This window comes from Sciurus carolinensis, chromosome X (assembly GCF_902686445.1).
Source record: "Sciurus carolinensis chromosome X, mSciCar1.2, whole genome shotgun sequence".
Lineage (NCBI taxonomy): Eukaryota > Metazoa > Chordata > Mammalia > Rodentia > Sciuridae > Sciurus > Sciurus carolinensis.
Window position 1 is genome coordinate 36098768 of NC_062232.1, and position 20743 is coordinate 36119510.

At 39.8% G+C, this 20743-nt stretch overlaps 1 protein-coding gene across 1 annotated transcript in view; it reads left to right on the plus strand.

Moving 5' to 3' along the window:
• Maoa (monoamine oxidase A) overlaps nt 1-20743 on the plus strand; it is a 70191-nt gene that overhangs the window by 29874 nt on the left and 19574 nt on the right. Inside the window, 7 exon segments of the mRNA XM_047536890.1 lie at nt 12233-12237; nt 13142-13179; nt 13182-13240; nt 13965-13983; nt 13986-14021; nt 14024-14044; nt 16292-16301. Coding sequence (XP_047392846.1) covers nt 12233-12237; nt 13142-13179; nt 13182-13240; nt 13965-13983; nt 13986-14021; nt 14024-14044; nt 16292-16301 — 188 coding nt within the window.

A 20743-nucleotide genomic window follows, 5' to 3' on the forward strand; every position in this document is an offset into this window, starting at 1 on the left:
ACCTTGCGTATGCTAGGCAAGTGCTCTACCACTGGGCTACATCCCAGTCCCACAAAACACTTTTATTATTCCTTCCATTTATTTATTTTTTTCTTTTTGAGATGGATTTTACTATCACTGAGCCTGGCCTCAAACTTGGGATTCTCCTGCCTCAGCCTCCCAAATAACCGGTATTAAGGGCATGCACCACCATGCCTGACTTCCTTCCCTTCTTTCGTTTTTGTTCAGTACTGAATTGAATCCAGAGGCACTCTAAAACTGAACTATATCCCTAACCTTTTTTATTTTTATTTTTTTAAATTTTGAGACCCAGGGTCTTGCTAAGTTGCTCAGGTTGACCTTGAACTTGTGATTCTCCTGCCTTAGCCTCCTGAGCACCTGGGATTACAGGCATCCACCACAGCACCCACCTCTTTCATTCATTTTAATAGGGGCTAATTCACTATTGAAATTTTGTCTAACCATTCATTGAGAAGTAGTACTAGAGTCACCTTGGCCTGACCTTCTCTGACAACCCAGAAAATGGAGTAGGGCAGATGCAAAGAATTTCTCTCATGCTCAGTCTGCAGAACTTTGTGCAATCACCTCCTCATGTGAGACCTTTGCATTTGGGTAAATGGCCAAAAGAACTTTGTAAATGGAATGAAATTTTAAGTAAGCAGCTTCCCCAGGAGAAATCGTTCTCATGTCCATGATAAAATCTAACTTCTGGAAGTTCTGACCTCTCAGGTTAGATGTAGGTTACCTATTGGAGATTAAAATATCTTTCTTCCCCCTCCCTCTTTGCTTTTTTCTTCCTCCCTATTTCCCCATCTGCAACCTCTATCCCTTCCCCACAGCACATATGCACTGCCCAATCACAAAGCTCAATCATGGATCCTGAATTTTCAAACTTTTGCAGTTACCTTTTAACAGGTGAAACCTTAAAAACTCTCCAATGTCCTATGAATCTTATACCTGGTCAATTCTGAGCACTTTCTGAAGAAGGAAAGTTCAGTTGTCCCATAAACCCACAATGACCCAGCCAGAAAATCTTTTCTGTTGTTGCCCATCCTGCCACCCAACAGGACTGATGACTGCAATGTGGCTGTCTCAGGTATGGACTCAAAGCTTTTTGACGTCTGAGTTGAATTCAAAGAACAAATATCTTTTGAAGACCTAATGGACCTCAGAGTTTTAGTAAGTGACAGTTATTCCTACTTTAGACATGACAGAAATTTGTAAGAATGGCTGTTTGGCTCAAGGTCCTATAGAAATGAGAGAGAAAGACAGATGTAAAAGCTTAGTCAATTGCCAATCTTCTCAAACCCAGAACTTAATACTGAAAAGAGACAAATCATGATAATAATGTTGAAACTTTATATTCAAGCAGCCTAGTACTGTTTTCATAGCATTCCATTTTATGTTTTGCTTTGTGTTTGGGTTTCATGCAACCAGAAGAAAATTCTCAATGAAATCACAGAAACTTTAAATGTTAATTGCCATTCAGTATAATGGGCATTTTGATCCTAAAGACTATGGAAGTGAGTTCTTTTCATTTGAGAAAACTAAAATGTCATGTAAAGTTTTTCAAACAAAGGAAATGATTACTGAACTTATCCATTTCCTTTCATTCCTGTAGCACTCCTGTAATTTTTTAGACTGAAATGATACATGGTGAACTGCAAGCTGATATTTAATGTTGTGTGTTTGTCAAAGTACCTAGTGGCCTAGTTTCCACAACTGTATCCAAGAGATAAATGTTTCTGAAAAAAAAATCATCTTCAGAGACAATGGGAGGAAATCTCTGGCTCACATTTGCTGACCTGCCACAGGCTATAAAAGTAGACCATGGTGCAATTGTTAATCCACATAATTATTTGGGCACCCACCACTGGAATAGTCCTGAATATCAACAAATTCATTCAATCTTTAGATTTAAAAAATACTTTTCTGAAAGTCAGATGCTAGGAGGACTGTATTGAGAGTTTGATGGCTACTGACCCACTCTCCCCTCCACCCCATGCCATCATCTTTTCTCTGCTCTCATGATCCTGAAGCCATCATTGAAGTGACTTCATCCAGTAGAAGGACAAGGCTACATCTGCCCCACATCAGTATGATACATAATGTGGATTGCCCTCAGTTAATATCCCAACTAGCAAGCTCTACTTTACTCATCTTTTCACCTTCTGTGACATAATTTCTTACTGCACTGTCTGGAGACAAAGAGGGAAGAGATCAGGACACAGACTTAACACAGAAGCTTGCAGGGCATTTGCAGTTTTAGCTAGATGTGCAAGGAATGTCCTTTCATCTCTTCTGTTTGACTCAGTGTTCTGGGATGATATAGCCATTTGTTCAGAATGGATACAAATGGGAATGACCTTCCATGGGTAACACATGGAAAATAAGTATTCTGGTTATCACGGCTCCTCTTTCCTGTTTTGTATCTTGGGCTCCTGTCAGGACCAGTCAGAATGTGAAGAAGAATGCCTGGGGAAATATTTCCTTAGTGTTCTCTAAACAACATCAATCTTGAAAATGTTTTGAAGTAGAGAGGGTTAGGTAGATAAGTTTTGGAAGTACTCCAAATACCCATTAGCAAATTAGAAATCCTATGAGGTCTGGAAGTGAAAAAACCTGTTTACAATGAAGATTTCCAAGATTTATGATCATGGAACCTATTTTCATATAGCATCTGTAAAGATCACAGTGAGAAATACTAACATAGTAAATGATTTTATTAGGTTCTCTAATGAACTGAATCTTCCATCTTTTTCTGTTCCCTTCATCATTTTACACATAATAAATTCTGACCAATTTGATAGCAATGTTGAACCTGATCATTTTGGAAAAAGTTCATATGTGGAACTGATATTTAAAAATCAATACTAAGTTGACATTCCCTAGAAGGTTCATCTGAGGTGGGGAAAGAATGAATCTTTTTTGTAGAAATTGGTGGGGTCCTTTCTGGGGCCTGGGGAAGCTAGATGTTATATCAGTTGGGCTATAAAAGCAATGATTCCATTCCCATTTTTTTTTCTTTTTTTCTTGTAATACTATAGATTGAACCCAGGGCACTTTAGCACCAAGTAAATCTCTAGCCCTTTTTATTTTTGTGATTGGGTTTTGCTAAGTTCCTGAGGGTCTTGCTAAGTTTCTGAAGCTGTCTTGAACTTGTGATTCTCCTGCCTCAGCCTCCCAAGTTGCCGGGTTATTCCTTCATTTAACAAACAATTTTTTTTGGAACCCCACTGTGCATAAGGCAGTGTAGGGGATATAAATCCCTGTGAGGCATAGTCTTTCTTCTCAGGTGCATTGAGACTAGTCAGGGAAGTGAGACACAAACATAAATCAGTTAAATGCAGTGTCATGACTAGCAAAAGCTGGGGGCTTTTCTCTGCAGGACTAGAGCAAACAGAAGTGGTTTCTGATCTAGACAACTAGGTAGGATCTTTGGAACCATGACTCTCTCTGGTCAGTATTCCACTCAGACCTATAACCTCCAGGTCTAGAAGCATATCCTGATAGACTCTCAATGGGGGATCCAGCTCAGTGACATTGCAGAACTGATCTTCCTGACTTGGAAACTGAGACATGGGGAGTCTGAACCAAGAGATTGGAGACATGAACCCCATGTCTCATGCCAGGTACCAGGTGGGTTTAAGCAAATTATACATGCATAAATGCATACATCCAAATGCACATACCTCTACATATATTTTAAAAGCCTATATACATATAGTAATGTAGATTTCTGGATATTTCAAAAAGACTTACTAAATTTATCCACAGCTGCCCGAATTTATTACCCTATGATGCATCTCATTTATGACCATTCCATGTTACTTGAGAGCAATAAAAAGCAAGAGAAATCAAGTACATAATTCTAGATATAGTAAAATCAAGGATATAAGAAAGAAGAATAAATTGACTGACTCCTAAAGAAAAAAATTAAGAGCAGATATATATTAATGCAGGAAAAGGACATCCACAACAGGAAGGATTATTTCCTTTAAGTTTTTGAAGTTTAATGAACATAATGATTAATAGAAACAGTTACAAGATTAAGTATTTTAGGTCATTTTGAACTGTTCAAAGAATTTGACAATATGCATAGCTAAATGAATGAAGTAATTTTATACAAACAGTATAATATAATAATGACCAAGCTTTAGTGCATATCAGAATAACCCCATCATTGGTCTAGATCATCAGTGGAATTGATTCCTTGGTCCCATACCACTGATTTACTAGGTCTAATGACAGGATTAGTATACTTTGCATTTAAACAAGCACCCTGAGTGATTATGATGCATATTATTCTGCAAATTCAGTAATACTGTACATGAAAAGGGTTGGATCCCTGAAAAGTTTATGATATTCACACACATTTGTATATCAGTCTATAGACTGATATCTCAACCTTAGTATTATTGATGTTTGGGACCAGATAATTCTTCATTGTAGGGGCCTTCCCTATACATTGTAGGATGTGTGGTAGCATCCCCTGCCCAGTTGTGACAACCAAAAATATCTGCAGAAATATATGAATATATCCTAGGGGGCCAAATTCTCCTTGGTTGAGAACCACTACTCTATAGGAACCAAGGCCACTGCAATCTGACTTTTTTTAGTATGAATACTGATCTTTATCAAATCTATTTATAATGAATGCTATCTTTCCTAAAACTAGGTTCTCAAAGAAAACCTTCCTGAAATGGCCTATCCACCCATTCTGTAATGTCTCAACTGTTCCACTCAAGTACAAGACACATCAGACTACAATATTTATGTGGATTTTGGCATAAGATAAATTTTCCCTTAAACCTTCTATAGGATTATTTGTCACTCAGAGTAAGTGAGGGATCACAGTATAGTTCTTTACTAGCCCCCCACATATAGAACCTGGAGTCATTGTTATAGAAACTCCTAGTGTATTTTCAGTCTTTATGATATGAACATACTGACTTGGGGACAAATCTTAAAAGTTCAGATAAGGCTCAAACAATAATAACCTAATCAATAAAACTTGGTAGAATCTAGACAGCAAACATGATGGATTCAGAGCAAAATGATGTGAATTGTTAATTTCCATCATATGTCATTTAAGACAACAGTATCTTTTTCATCTTGTAACCTGCTCCTTCATATCCACTTTCCTCCCTTGTCTACCCTACTATACCTACTCTATATCCTGGGGAGGTGAGAAGAACACTCTTTGGGTTTTAGAAGTAACACAGCCACACTGGAACATGCAGTTCCAATACATTTTCCATTAATTCATAAAGCTACCAGTTCTTAATGAGGCTTAAAATAAGAAAGGGTCACACAGCAGGTTCAGTGTGAGCTCCTTCACCATTTGATTCATTGACCCAGCAGATCCAGTGATACTGGAAATGTCATGGCAGACAAAGGTGTTGTCTTCAGCTTTTGATAACCTTTAGTAGAAGAATTTGAGCAAAGACCTGTTAAGATTTTAGAATGAAGCTATACACGACCTTTTTTGCTGACAACTGCCCTTCATTTGGAAAGCAGTTCCTTGCTTTAGTCAGGTCCTGGTATAGATTGAATAACTGACCAAGTGATCATAAGTCCAAAATTTGCATATGAATGAATCATAGATTCAAATTGTATTTACTGAATTACAAAGTTAGCCATGCATCACATTCCATTATAAAATGGAAGTGATACCCATGAGCCCAGACTGAGCAGGTTCAGGAGGCACAAGCAAACTACTTGAGCAGGGGTTATTTCAGGCTCCCAAGGTGACCATTTATCTCACTTCGGTTCTTCTCCTTCAACCCATACATATGACCTCATGGAGAGTGCCCTAAGAATAGTAAGAGGATAAAAATGATAAAAACAAAGGCTTAGATTGCAGAAGGATTTGTACCTTCCACAGTTCTCAGCTGTAAGTGGATGGTCACTACATTTCATCACTTGTAGAGGAGCCCCCAAGGTCGATGGTGAAGGGATATTCTCCCAAAGGTAGAACTTCAGGCAGCACATCTGCTGTCCAGCTAGTGCAGAGAGAGTCCATAGATCTATGGGTTAATTTTTTAATTTTTTTTGTCCAAAACAGACCTGAGAACATTGATTGTGCCCCTAAAGTAAATCTGGAATAAGTTCCTAAATAAACTACCTTCAGGTAGGGGAATAAAAAGGTATATTAATGATCTATCTTATATATGGGCAACTGAAATTCAATGCCTTTAGAGACCCCTGAGGAACTGTGTGAAAAGTGCTACAGAATTGCCCCACCAAGAAGAGGAAAACCAAGATTTATTATTCATGTCTCTCATTGGCTGGTGTTAGCCTTGTGAATGCCATATTTCCACCATTTTCATGATGTCCTCCTCTCAGACTGAACAAAGTCCCAGAAGAAAGCCCTCAGGCAGGGAAGCATAAGGACTGGTTCAGTTAAAGTAGGAAGCTAGCAGAGGTCTAGGAATATTCTAGTATAGCTCATGGTAAACTCAGAGGTAGGATGTAAATTAGGGTATAAACAGCATCTGCTACAGTCTGAATGATGGATCTATGCTGATCATGAAAAACTTTGAAGGACTCACACTACAAAACTACAGTAATCAAAACAATGTGGTATTTGCCTGAAGACATACATAGTACAATGGAACAGAATAGAGGATCCAGAAATAATCCTTTACATTTACAGAATTGATCTTTGACAAGGTTGGCAAAACAAGTCAGAGAGGACAAAACAGTTTATTCAACAAATGGGATTGGGGATGTAGCTTAGCATGCACCAGATTCTGGGTTTGATCCACTCAACAAATGGTGTTGGGATAATTGGATATCCACATGCAAAAGTATGAAATCAGACTTCTTCCTCACACTATGCACAAAATTAACTCAAAACAGATTTAATGCCTAAATATAAGGGCTAAAACTATAAAATTTTAGAAGAAAAATGAGTAAATATTTTAAATCTGGTTAAGCAATACTTGAATTGATAACACCCGAAGCACAAGCAACAAAAGAAAAGTTAGATTAATTTGACTTTATAAAAATATTTTTTGAAAGTTTTGTTATCTGGATACCCTCAAGAAACTGAAAAACAACCCATAGAATGGGAGAAAATATTTGCAAATTATCTCATATCCAGACTATGTAAAGAACTCTTACAGCACAATGGTAAAAAGATAGAGCACCCAATTTAAAAAAACAACCTAAAGGCTTGAAGAGACACTTCTCTAAGAAGATATATAAATGACCAATAAGTATATGAATAGATAATTAACATGATTAGTAACTGGGCTAATGCAGAGCCAGATGAAGAACGAGACACAGTAGCATATGCCTAGAGTCCCAGCTACTCGGGAGGCTGAGACAGGAGGATCCATTGAACCCAAGAGTTGGAAGCCTTCCTAGGCAACATAGTGAGATTCTTCCTCAAAAACTTAAAAAAAAAAAAAAATCAAGGTCCAGGGATTTAGCTCAGTGGTAGAGCACTTTCCAAGCTTGTACAAAACCCTGGATTCTATCCCTAGAACTGAAGATAAACACAAAATTTTAATTAAAAATCCCAATGAGATGCCACTTCACACCCTCCAAGATGGCTATACTCAAAAAGTGTTGCAGATGACAGGGAAAATCACAATGTGATGCCACTTCACACCCTCCAAGATGACTATACTCAAAAAGTGTTGCAGAAGACAGGGAAACATTGCTGGTGGGAATATAAAATAGTGTGTTCACTTTGGAAAATAATTTTTAACAATCCTTAAAAATGGAGTGGGGAAAATGGGGAGTGACTCCTTAAAAGTAAGGATTTTTTTTGGGGGGTGATGAAAATGTTCTAAAATTTGATGTGATAATGGTTGCAATCTCTGTGAATATATAAAAAGCATTGATTTGTAACTTTAAATGGGTGATTTATAGGGTATGTGAATGATAGGTTAATAAGACAAATAGCCATTTTTCCTCACAGTGTAACATTTTCATCCTTTTCCTAACTGCCTCTTTCTCCTGTGTTAATGTTGTTAGTGAAAGAAGAGAACATATTTAAAAACTTCTTGCTAATGATCTTTAATTACCCAAGAACCTCCAGAAGGAACTGTGTTGTTCTATCTTAATTGCTTTGCTTTAGATTTCTGTATATAACTAGAATTTCTTAGGAAAAATGGCATAATTATTAATTTAAAATCCATCTTGATACAAGGGCATCTTTTATACCTGAGTGTAATGCTTCTCTTTTCCAGAGATGAGGCTGTGAAACTCAGAGACCCACTGGATGAGCTGGTCACTGTGTAAGCCTTCAGACAAGGGCTGAGAATATAATGAAATACCAGCATGAGCAAACACACAAGAATATATTTCCAGTCCTTGAAGTTGTGTCAGAAGCTGTAGATAGCAATTTGGTACTTAAAAACATAGAGGGAGCAAACCCATAAAAATGCAAACCATTGTGCAAATACAATAACAAAACCAGATGGTATACGAGTTCCCTAGGGAAGTGGGAAATGGGTGGGTAAAGGAAAAGGAAAAGGCTAAGTAGGGGACCCAGGAGATTTAGTGGCTCAGAGAGTGAAGGTTCTTGGTGAACTAGGTGGAGAATGGGGGAGAATCAGCACAATCTGATGGGTAAGTATCAGATGCAGCCAAGTGATAGTGGGATGCACCCATCCATCCCTTCAGTTCTGGCTATAAGGAGCTCGTTGGTAACCTTAGAGAAAAGGGCCCCTGTGAATTTTTGAGGATGCAAGTCAGATTTTAGGAAATAAAAGGATATGAAAGAAACACAGGCATCATTTGAATTTGACTCTTGAAAGAACGCAGAGTTGCGGGGGTATAGCTCAGTGGTAGAGCACATGCTTCGTATGCATGAGGCCCTGGGATTTGATCCCCAGCACCAAAAAATAAAAAGTAAAAAAAAAAAAAAAAGGTGAATGGCAACTGGAAAAGATAGATGTTTTCAGTGTTCCTGCATAGAGTTGTAGAGTACAGAGGCTTTTTGTAGGTCGAGTGAAGGAAGCTACTTATGTTTCAAGAAAGCTTGGTTGGGTTGGGGTTGTGGCTCAGTGGTAGAGTACTCACCTAGCATGTGTGAGGCCCCATGTCTGATCCTCAGCACCACATAAAAATAAAATAAAGGTATTGTGTCCACCTACAACTACAACTAAATATATATAAAAACAAAGCTTGGCTATCTTAGCTACCTCCATTTGGAAAGGGGAAGAAAATTGTTTTATTAACCTTTAATACAGCACAATCCTGCCATCCTATTTAGTGGGTCTCGTTATAGATGATTTTTTATTTAAATCATTTTTATGAACTACAAAAAAAAAACTATCAGAAGATTTCTCTTACAAGCTTTTTCACAAAACAGTGGGACTACACAGGTTCCAAGGAATTCGTATGAATCGGATAGTCATGTCCCTAAACCAATACAGAAACTGTTTATTTTCTAGACGATTAAAGAAAGATATTTGGCAGCTTCTGAAGTGACCTATGATACTGTAATAGCGCTCACTTCCTTTTTGCTTAACTAAATCATGAAAGTACAGAGAGATGAAACTTTTCAACGTACCAATCAGTAAATGCTACTTGCTTGCTATAAACTTGTCTTATCTTATAGTACCAACAATAAAGTATAATGTGGGAGCCATAAACTGTCTCCTGTCAATAGCCTCCTGTTATGAACATTGGTATATTAAATATGTGATTTCTCAAAGGGACTTAAGTATTTTAGGTACAATTCCAGGGACATTGTGTTCCACTGGACTTCGATAATTTCTGCTGTGTCAGTACTTTTGAGATTAAAGATCATTTTGGAAAAGTAGTAAAGTTTCAGAACATATTCACAAAATAAATTTGATACTAATACTCTAGATTTTTTAATTCCTTTTAAAGAGCAGTAGTCATTTGAAAGTCTATTCCTAGAGCTCCTGCCTCCCCATCTTAGGTCACAAAGATATTTCTTGCTGAGAAGTGGTTTAGGATTGAGAAGCTGCTATGCCTTGGTGAGAAACTATAGGATCACATTTAGGAAACATAGGGTCCCTGCTTCTCAGGCAGTCCTCAGCCAAAAGACATCCCCAGGAACCTCTTACTGAATTGCTTTAGGGATTCATACATATGAAAGTAGTCATGAACTGTCTAGTCTAGAAGTAGGCCATGGAGGAACTAAGCCCTTTCATTTACTTGTGAGAAAGGAGGAAGTGTCCTGTAGTTACTAGTTCCCCACATACATACATTTCTTTGTGGCAGATTTAGGTTTTCTGTGCCTTAAGAACAGAGAAGCCAGAAAACAATGAGAGTGTTAACAGGATGAAAGTTTGTCAAAGAGGGTCCTCATGGTATTCTTTTAGGACATTCCATGGCTCCCATTCCTAAGGAGATTGCCAGGCCAGAGTCTCCTCTTTTCTCTGAACACTCCACTTCTCCTGCCTCATTTGTGTTTTATCAAGGCTCAGATTACGGGATGCTTAGGCATCACCCTGTGAAGAACTTTACTGGGAATATGGAACACATTTTGTTGAATTATATTTGTAATGCTTTGCTTAATGTCTCTAGGGATTGAGAATATTTAAATTTTGTAAATAAATATTCTTTTTCAGAGTAGAGATAAGATTTGTGTGAGACTATTCTTGAGTAGAAGTGCATGTACAGAGGAAAATGGAGATTTTTTTTCCTGATTTCAATTTAGGGGAAGAATTATAAAAAGAACCAGCTGTTCTGAAAGCTGCCCAAACTATAATTTAACCCCAGACTTTCTCTTCTCCATGGCGATTTTTGTGTTCTCTGTAAAATGTCTCTGACCGTTTTTCTCAGAACATGTGCTAGCATTTTTCAAAGTTGGCCATGTTTTCCTTGGCAGTCTTCTTATACCCCTGGGGCTTCTTAGTCTCTATTTTTACTACTTCCAAACAGAAAAGATGCATGTGGAAGATTTATAAGTTTACATTTCAGAGTTCTCTTTCTTTTAGTGGGGAAGTGTAAAATGTCTCTAGAACAAACCTATCTCTACATTTCATCAACCATGTAGGAGGCAGGAAAGCACATTTTATGAGCAAAGGCTTTGGGAGAAGGAAATTCCGTTCTACTATTTACTAGCTACTGTCACTGGGCTTTAGTTTCCTCATTTATAAAATGGAAATATTATAGTGCTTGCCTTCATAGGGTTGTGGAGAGAATAACATGAGATAACGCATATGAAGACTTCAGCCAGTGCTAGACATGGAGAAAGATCTCAATAAATGTTAGTGATGATGGTGGCCAATGATGATAAAGGATTTAGAGTCTGAAAAGTTGTATTGCTCCATTCAACATAGCATTTTCAGATAAGAAATCAGATCGCATAATCTAGCAAGGTTATTTGAATTTGCTGTGTGAAGGGAAATTTACTTCTTTGTCACTTAATGGATGCCATATATTCCTTACTCAACTGGGATATGTGTGTGTATGCATGCATGCTGTTATATTTTGTGTCCCTGACAGTTTTTCTTGAATTGTATGAAAATCTAACACAATTTTGGTATTATGCATTACATGCAGTAAGATTTCTGCAAATATTTAAAACCAAATTCTCATGTAAAATTTTACTAGTAAAAATATTTTTATCTTATTAATAGTTAGAAGAATTTATTTTGAAAGTACGGCTGTCCCTCAGTGTTTGCAGGAGATTGATTCCAGGACCTGCTGTGTAAACCAAGATCTAAGGTGTTCAAGTCCCTTATATTAAATGACATAATAATAGAAAGGCATAGTATTTACATACAATCTACATACTTCCTCCCATATACTTTAAATCATCTGTGGATTGTGAATAATGCCTACTGCAATGTTGATACTGTATAGTTACACTGTATCATTTATGGAATGCTGAAAAAATCGCACGTGTTTAGTATAGATGCAATTTAAAAAAATATTTTGACCTATGCTTGTTTGGATCTGTAATTTCAGAACACAAGAATACAGAGGGCTAACTATAAATGGAATTAAGTAAGACCTTAGAAACTATCTAGCCTTGGTCTCTTTTCCTAAGGATTCAACCCTCACTTACCCTTTACTTCTGCTTAGCACAGTTTGTGTCACACAATGAAATAAAGTAATGGTTGCAAAACTGAGCTGTCTTCATGTTAGGGATATTGGTATCAAGCCATATAAACCTACTTGTACTAACAGGAAATTTTACTGAGTGGAAATGAGAGGAATCACAGAATCAACATGAGGGCTGAAGGACTGGCACTGAGAATGAGCACAGGTTAAGAGAGCTCTGGCAAGTTAGGGGCAGTAACCCTAGCTATGCCTTTGTACTAGGAAATGTCTGCACAGCATACTGCCCCAGAGAAAGAGAACCCACATGTCACTTTCTTCTATACATGGGTGATGATCTCCAGGATCAGAGTATTCTGAGGGTGTATGATTGACCAGTGTCATTTAACAGGCTCACAAGTGGGCTACATAGGGAGGTACGGGGGAGGAAGAAGAGGAATCTAACCCATTATCTTCTGTAATGGCAGTTAGTACTGAGGACCATCCTCCCTACCTAGCTATACACAGAGGACTAGAGACAATTTCCCAAAAGAAACCATGGTACTAGTATGAAGGAGAATGGATGCTGGGCAGCCCCAATGGCAAATGTCCATTTATTCCACATTGCTATCATTCTGATTCTTGACATCATACATAGTCTATCATGTAGCCAGTCTTTATTTAGCCCATATAAACCTTAAAATATGCTCTGAGATATTCTACTTTGCTATTAATGTCAATTATATTGTCTAAAGATAGTCCTCTATGTCCTCATCTGTTCTCCTCTGGGCAGGAACATCCATCTAAGAGATTAGATAAGAACTCAGGAGTTAGAATATTATACCCTCAGCATTAGAGCTAGGATGAGTTTACTTATTTTCTTTACTCACATAAGTAGAAAACAAATCAAAAAGCTATGATATCCTGTAAGTTAAAACAACTAATACAGCACTGGGAAATGTTGATAATTTATTAAAGTTGGGCCTGTGTAGGTAAATTATTTACTTTTCATCAGAGGGAATGCTTCTGACACAGTAAAGGATCCTGTTATTTTGAACATGACTATCTTAAGTTGGTTGGTTCTTGTATTTTGAATGCCAATTCTAACTTACGATATCACTCTTTTCAACTAATACCCTTTGCTCTTTATGTTCCCGGGTAGAACCTATCCATTTCGGGGAGCATTTCCTCCCGTGTGGAATCTCTTGCATATATGGATTACAATAATCTGTGGCGAACGATGGATAACATGGGAAAGGAGGTAAAATGTGTGTGCAGTTTGCATATGACCTATTCCTGAATAGTAGTGACACCTGTTTTATATCCTTCCATGGGGCAGGGAATATTGCTCTGGACATTGATGCATATGATTTCCAGTGCCACCAACAACTCAGCAAAGCTGGTAGATTTTCTGCTCAACAAAGGATAAAATGAGCACCAAGAGGTTATATAATTGACCCAAGACCACACAGCAAGGGAACCAGTATTCAAATTTATTCCTGCTGATACTAATTCCAGTGTACCTTTGATCCTATGCCATTAAGCATTATATGACATTTCTGCCAAATATCTCTACTTAGGTAATCTTGTCCATCTGTAATACCACTTTAAACAGTAAAGGAAGGAAGAACTTGCTGCCCCAAGGTTTTGTTACTTAGTTTCAGGCTCTATAATTTGAATTGGGACCTAAACTGGGTATTAGCTTTCAACATAATGTTATTATTCTATATTTTCATGATCATCCTAATCATAATTACACATAAATTTATACATGTTCTTATATATAATTATGATTATCATAATTATATTTTATCAACAATCTAAGGCTAAAGAGCTCTTCCACCATACATAGAATTCCAAGCCAATCACACATTCCAATAGATGACCAAGAAATAAATTTTTAGAGGTTCTCATAAAAGCCCTCTTGAGGGTTGGTGGTGGCATTTACCATAATACCTGAGCATGGGACCTCACTTTCCTTGCAGATTCCAGCTGATGCGCCCTGGCCGGCCCGCATGCTGAGGAATGGGACACAGCTGACATGAAGATCTTATCGATAAAATCTGTGGACAAAGTATACTTGATTATTAACGTTTACTTTTATCTCCCCTCTGATCCTTCTATCCTGTCTTGGCTTCAGTACCTTTATTAAGTACCTTATAGGAAAAAATGTTAAGAAGAATTCTAATAATCTATCAGTTGATAGTAACTTTGAGGGTACTTTAGGTACTTAGAGCAGGTTGAACAAAGAATGAATAAAAAATTAGGTACCTGGAATAGGACACCTTTTGATGAAAGAGTCATATGGTCTTCAATTAAACCAGTAATGAGTTTTTTCTATTATGTACAGGTTGCCTACAAAGGAGTTTGTGATGATATTTGAAAATAACTCCAGAGATGGTAGAATAATGGAAACTAGAGGGAATCTAGGAAAATAAAAACTATTTAATAGTCTCAGTTAAAATCTGTGTTATTACTTTAGTATCTTATAGTTCACCAGTACATATGACTTAATGACAGGGATACCTGCTGACAGATGTTTTCTTAAGCAATTTCATGGTTGAATGAACATCCTAGAGGTGTTTTAACTAAGACGACTACTACACATTAGGCATATAATCTCATGTGACCACCATCATCTATGTGATCCATTGTGGACCCAAAAATGCCATTATGTGGAGCATGACTGTATTTATTTTACATGTGTTTTGATCTATTAATATGCATGTTTATGGTACTATTAGCACTTATTTATTTGGGTCTACCATATGAAGGTACTATATCAGGACACTGAATAAGGAATGGTGGTGAAACTTGTACATGAAGCTTATGTTCTAGCAAGCAAGACTTACATTGAACATATAGTCTAAGAGAATGCCTGCAACAGGTGGAAACTTTTCTGATTTGAGAGTAAAATAAAGCATTTCTTGATGCAGCATCTTAAAACTGAAACTAGGAATTAATACATGAATTTAAAATGACCTGCAGAGGTCATGGGGGGAGAGACAGGAAGGATGCATGGTTTGGGGGATAGTTTCTTCTTAGAACAGCCCTCAGGACAGGACATGTAGATGGTATTGGGGTATAGTATCTTCTAAGAATGGCACAAAGAGGCTGTAGGAAGGCAGGGAATGTCAGATATTGTAGCAGGATGGTATCTTTGTCATGGGAATGAGTAACAAGGCTAGGAGTAGAAACGAACAGTGTGCGATATGTTGTATGATTGGGGGAATAATATCACACATAATGAGTTACAGATGCTGAGAAGGGTGGATGATGTATGTTTTAGTATCTTTTAGGAATGATCACAGGGCCAGGGTGGGAGACGGAAAAGGTAAATGGTATGGGGTGGATAGTGTCTTCCAGGAATAACCCACAAGGGCAGGGAACACAGGAATAGTTGGATGTAGTGGCAGGAAGATATCTTCCTCATAGGGACTTGGGGGAGACAGAAGCGTAGATGAGATAGGGATGTATATTGCAGGAATGAATCAAAACTGCTGGGTGGGAAATAAGGTAAGTTAGATGATGTAGGGGGATACTATCTTCCAGGAATGACCTACAGGGCAGATAGAGACAGGATGAAGGGATAGTGTTGGGGGAGGGTAACTTTCAGGAATTATCCACTGAGTGGCATCTGGGAGACAGGAAGGATGGGTGTTATTTGGGAACTGGTATTTTACAAGAATTAGCCAGGGTCAGAGGTGTTCTAAACAGGAAGAATGGATGGTGTGGCAAGATGGTATCTTCCAGGGACAACCCACAGATGCAGAGAGGCGATAGATGGAGAGTGGATTCTGACAGTAATGATAGTTTCTTCTGGCATGTGCCTAGGGATTGGGGGGAAAGATAAGGAAGCTTGTGTGTTGGGGGTAGGCAAGAGTATCTTCCAGGGACAGGGGAGACAGGAAGGGTGGATGGTATTAGGACAACATTGTCTTTCAAGAATTATCTACTGGGTGGAGGAGTAGGGTGGAAGATAGGACACAGGGAAGTTGTGATGGTATCTTCCAAGAATGAGCCATTGTGACTGGGGAGGGGGAAAACAGGAATGGACAGTGAAGAGAAGTGGATAGGATCTTTAAGGACTGGTTAAAAGGGATTTTGGGGACTCAGGTAAGGATAGAGTGAATGGGATGATATCTTCCAGGAATGATCAACAGGAGTAGGAGGAGACAGAATGGATAAATGGTATTGAGGGTATATCTTCTATGAATGAAGCTGGGGGAAGAGGAGACTATGGATCCTGTAGGGGTGAGGGCAGGTTGTTGGGAAGTAGCTTCCAGGAATTAGTCTTAGGGATTGGAAATAGGCTGGGAAAGGTAGATGTGGTGGGAATGACATCTTCCAGGAAGGACCCACAGTGACAGACAGAAGGTGAATGGGGTAGGGTGATGCAATCTTCCAGGAATGACCCAAAGGGACAGGAAAGATGGATGTTGTGGCAGGTTGGTATCATCCAGTAATGCACAAACAGGCTTGGGGGAAATGGGAAGATTATATGTTTTAGGAATGGGATGATATCTTCCAGGAATGACCCAGATGGCAGGGGGAAGATGAGAGATTGGATGGTGAGAATATTATATTCCAGGAATTCACATCAGGGCTTAGGGGAGGACTGGTGGAATGTGTAAATAATACTTTCCAGTACGAGACTCAAGGGGCAAGGTAAACAAGATGTGTAGATGGTGATGGGGTGGTGTGTGTGCTGGTATCAGAATGTGGCACTGGATAGTATAGGAAAGAAAAGAAGAACAGATATGGGTAGGATGGTGTCTCCCAAGGATCTTGATCCATAGGGGTAGGGGAAACAAGAAGGGTGGATGTCATTTATAGAATGGTGTCTTCCTGGAATGATCCAATGCATGTGGGTGGTAGGCAGGAAGCATGGATGTTTTGTGGGGGTTCTGATATCTTTTAAGAATGAGCCCAGGTCATAAGGGAGATGGGAGGGAAGGTGGATGGGGAAGTATTTCCCAGAAAAGAGTTAGGGTCCAGGAAGCAAACATAAAGAATAGGTAGTTTGGTAAGATGATGTCTTCTGGGAATGACCCACAGGTACAGGGGTAGATAGGAAAAGTTGGATGATGTAGAGGGGTGGTGTTTTCCCGAATTAATCCATGGGTACAAGAGAGAAAAAGAAATGGTAGATGTATGTTTCATGAATGATCGATAGGAGCTGGAGGACTCAGAGAAAGTTGGATGATAGAGCCAAACAAGTGAGGAGAAAGAAATAATGGATGCTAGGGCAGGAAGGTACATTCAAGGAGTGACCCACAGAGGGATGCTAGAGGGTGGATTCTAGAGAGTGTGTTGTCTTCTAGGAATACACCATAGAGGGTAGGTAAAGATACATGTGGGAGTGTGTGGTGGATGATATATCTTCCAGGAATGACCCATAGGGGGAGACAGGAAAGGTAGACATTTTGGGGAGGGTGGTATCCAGGAATGACCATAGGGAGTAGGGGGAGACAGGCAAAGTAGGACAGTTGCTGGAGATGGTATTTTTGTGTTGGGGCAGAATGGTATATTCCAAAGCAGCGGTGGGGGCAGAGTAGGGGTAGTAGTTACGGGGAGGAGGTTAGACAGGATGGTGGGTAGTGGTTGAAAGGATAGTGTCTTTCAAAAGTACTCCAAAGGGGAGCTAAGGGAGACAGGAAAGGGTAGATGTGGTGTGGTAATGTATATTCCAGTAATGACCCAAGGGAACCTGGGAAGACAGGGAAAGTCAGAAGATTTAGGGGGTGGTGTGTTCCAGGAATTACCCACAGAGGCAGAGGGAAAGGGTGGATGGTGTTTGGGAGATGGTCTTCCAAAAATGATCCAGGGTAAGGGAGATAGTGTGTAATGTAGCAGGATGGTATATTCCAGAACTGAAAGGGGTGGGGGTAGGTGGAAGAGTGGGTAGTCTGTCTTGGGGATAATATCTTCTCCAGGTACACCACAGAGGCTGAGGGGAAAACAGAGAAGAGTAGATGTGGTGGGATGTGGGATATTGCAAATAAAAGGGCTGGGGAATCTAGCTCAGTGGATCACCCCTGTGTGCTCCTGGGGAAGCTACAAAACAACAAACAAAAAAGGGTAATGGTATCTTCCCCAAATGAGCCAGAGTCAGGGGAGGAGGAAGGAAGAGTGATTATGGGGTAGATTTATATCTTCTGGAAATTAGCTGCAGGGGCTGAGGCAAGACAAGGAAGGTATGATATTTTATGGGAAAAAAAGGAGGGTTGAGCCAAAAGAACTGCCAGTTTGGAATGATGTTGTATTCTGGGACTTGCCCAAAGGAGCCATGGGGGATATATGGTGGATAATGAAGGGGGTGGGGTTAGTAATATCTTCACAGAATGATTTTCTTGGTCTGGGGATACAGGTTAGTCTAGAAGTGATCAGGATGGTAGATTCCAAAATGATCCACAGAGGCAGGGGGAGACAGGATAGGTGGTTTGTTTGGGGGATGGTGCACTCAGGAATGATTCACTGTGTTTGGTGGGAAAGCAACACTTCCTCTGCACAGGATTTTGTAAGATGGTATGTTCCAGGAATTTGAAAAGGGGGAGACAGTGTGAAGTGTGATGGTGTTGGGGATATATCTTCCAAGAATGATCCAAAGGGTTGGGAGAGGAGGGGAAGAGATGGTGCCTTCTGTAGGGGAGGGGCAAGGGGAGTATCTTCCAGGAATTAGTTGTGTGGTCTAGGGAGAGCAGGAAAGGTAGATATGGTAGGGATGGTATCTTCCAAGAATGATCCACTGGAAAGTGTAAGGGAGACAAAAGTTACGTGTAGGTGGGATGGTATAATCCAGGAATGGTCCACAGAAGCAAGGGAGCAGTGGTAGACTGGAGGGTGGATTCTGGAGGATGTGGTGTCTTTCAGGTATGCACATAGGAGATGGGGGAAGTCAAGTGGAGGTGTGGTGAATGGTGGTTTCTTCCAGGAATGACCCACAGATACAGGGGGAAACAGTATGTGTGGATATTTGGGGTGGATAATATCTTCCAAGAATAACTGATAGGGACAGGGAGGGAAGATAGAAGGACTTCAGGAGATGGTATTTTCTAAGAATTGGCCCATGGAGTTTATGGGAAAGTCTGGTACGGTGGCTGCTGGGGAAGGATGGTATATTCCAGGAATGATCCAGAGAGGCAGGGGGAGGCAGGATGAGTGAATGGTATTGGGACAATGGTATCTTCCTGGAATGTGGATGGAATGGTGGAGGGTGGGCATAAAAGGTGGAAATTGTCAGGAAGGATGTTATTTCCAGCAAGGCGCTATGGTCCTATAGGAAACAGGAGGATAGTTGATGTGGGAAAATGTGAATTTTTCCAGGAAAGAGCCAGTCAGTGAGGAGGGAGGAAAGGTATAGCAGATGGTATATTTTCAGGAATTATGCACAGGTTCAGAGGGAGGTGAGAGGGGATGATGTCTTCTAGGAGTGCACCACTGGGATTGAGGAGGAGAGATGGAAGGATAGCTTTGGTGGGTACAGTATATTCCAGGATTGCCACATAGATGTTGGGTGAGACAGGGAAAGTTGGATTATTTGGGAATATGGTATGTTCCTGGAATTACCCATAAGAACCAGGGCATAGAAGGATGGAGGGGTACAGGGGATAGTATCATCCAGGCATTTCCCAAGGGGATTGGGGGAAACAGGATGGATGTATTGAATTGGGTGGATGATAGCTGTCAGGAGTGAGCCACTGAATAGGGTAGGATATACAAGAAGTTTTGATATAGATGAAATTAGATAAATCACCCACAAGAGGCAGGGAAGTTAGGTTGGATTTGGGAGAATGGTATTTTCCAGGATTGATCCACTGAATGAGGGGTGCAAGAAGCATGAAAGTTGGGGATGGGGTTTATGGTTTATCCCAGGAAAGGGCCAATAACAGGAGGGACACTGTTAACAGCAGGGTAGTATCTTTCAGGAATCATGCACAGAGATTGGGGGAGACAGGAAGGGTGGATGATATATTCCAGGTATGCCCTAAAGAAGGTGGGAGGAGACAGGGAAGGATAGAGGTGGTAGGGAGAGTATGTTCTAGGAAGGAACCACAGTGGCATGGGGATACAGGGCAAGTTGTATGCTATAGGGGGATAATATCTTCTAGGCAGAGAGAACAGGGAACAGCTTTTGTGAGGGTCCTGCGAAGGGAAAGATAGAGACAGGTTTAGCAACTGAATGGTCAGTGTGCCTGGATCATAGAGATAATAAGAATAAATGGTGATTGGGCACAGTGGCACATGCCTGTATTCCCAGCTGCTCAGGAGGCTGAGACAGGAGGATCGAGAGTAAGAGTGAGGCACTAAGTAACTCAGTGAGACTTTGTCTCTAAATAAAATACAAAATAGGGCTGGGGATGTGGCTCAGTGACCAAGTGCCCCTGAGTTCAATCCCCAGTATCCCACCCCAATAAAAGAATAAATGGTGTCAGGGAAGGTTGGGTACTGGTTGAACAGCCTGTTGTGCAATATGTATTGGCTACATTTGAGATTGAACCTTTCTGTTTTAGACTATTGAAGGGTTTTAAGCAGAAGCTTGGGGATTTTTTTTTAGTTTTATAATTTTAAAAGACCTCATGCATATAGGACAGAAAAGAATATGAGAGGGAATCTGTAGGCTGACCAGGTAGGAGCTCCCACTTTTGTGGGCCTGGTGAGAGATAGTATGCCCTGAACTAGGACAGAGGCAAAAAAGATGAGAATAGAGGATGTTTGTTAAAATGGGTAAAAAAAAAAAGTCCCTAACGATCCCCAATAAGCT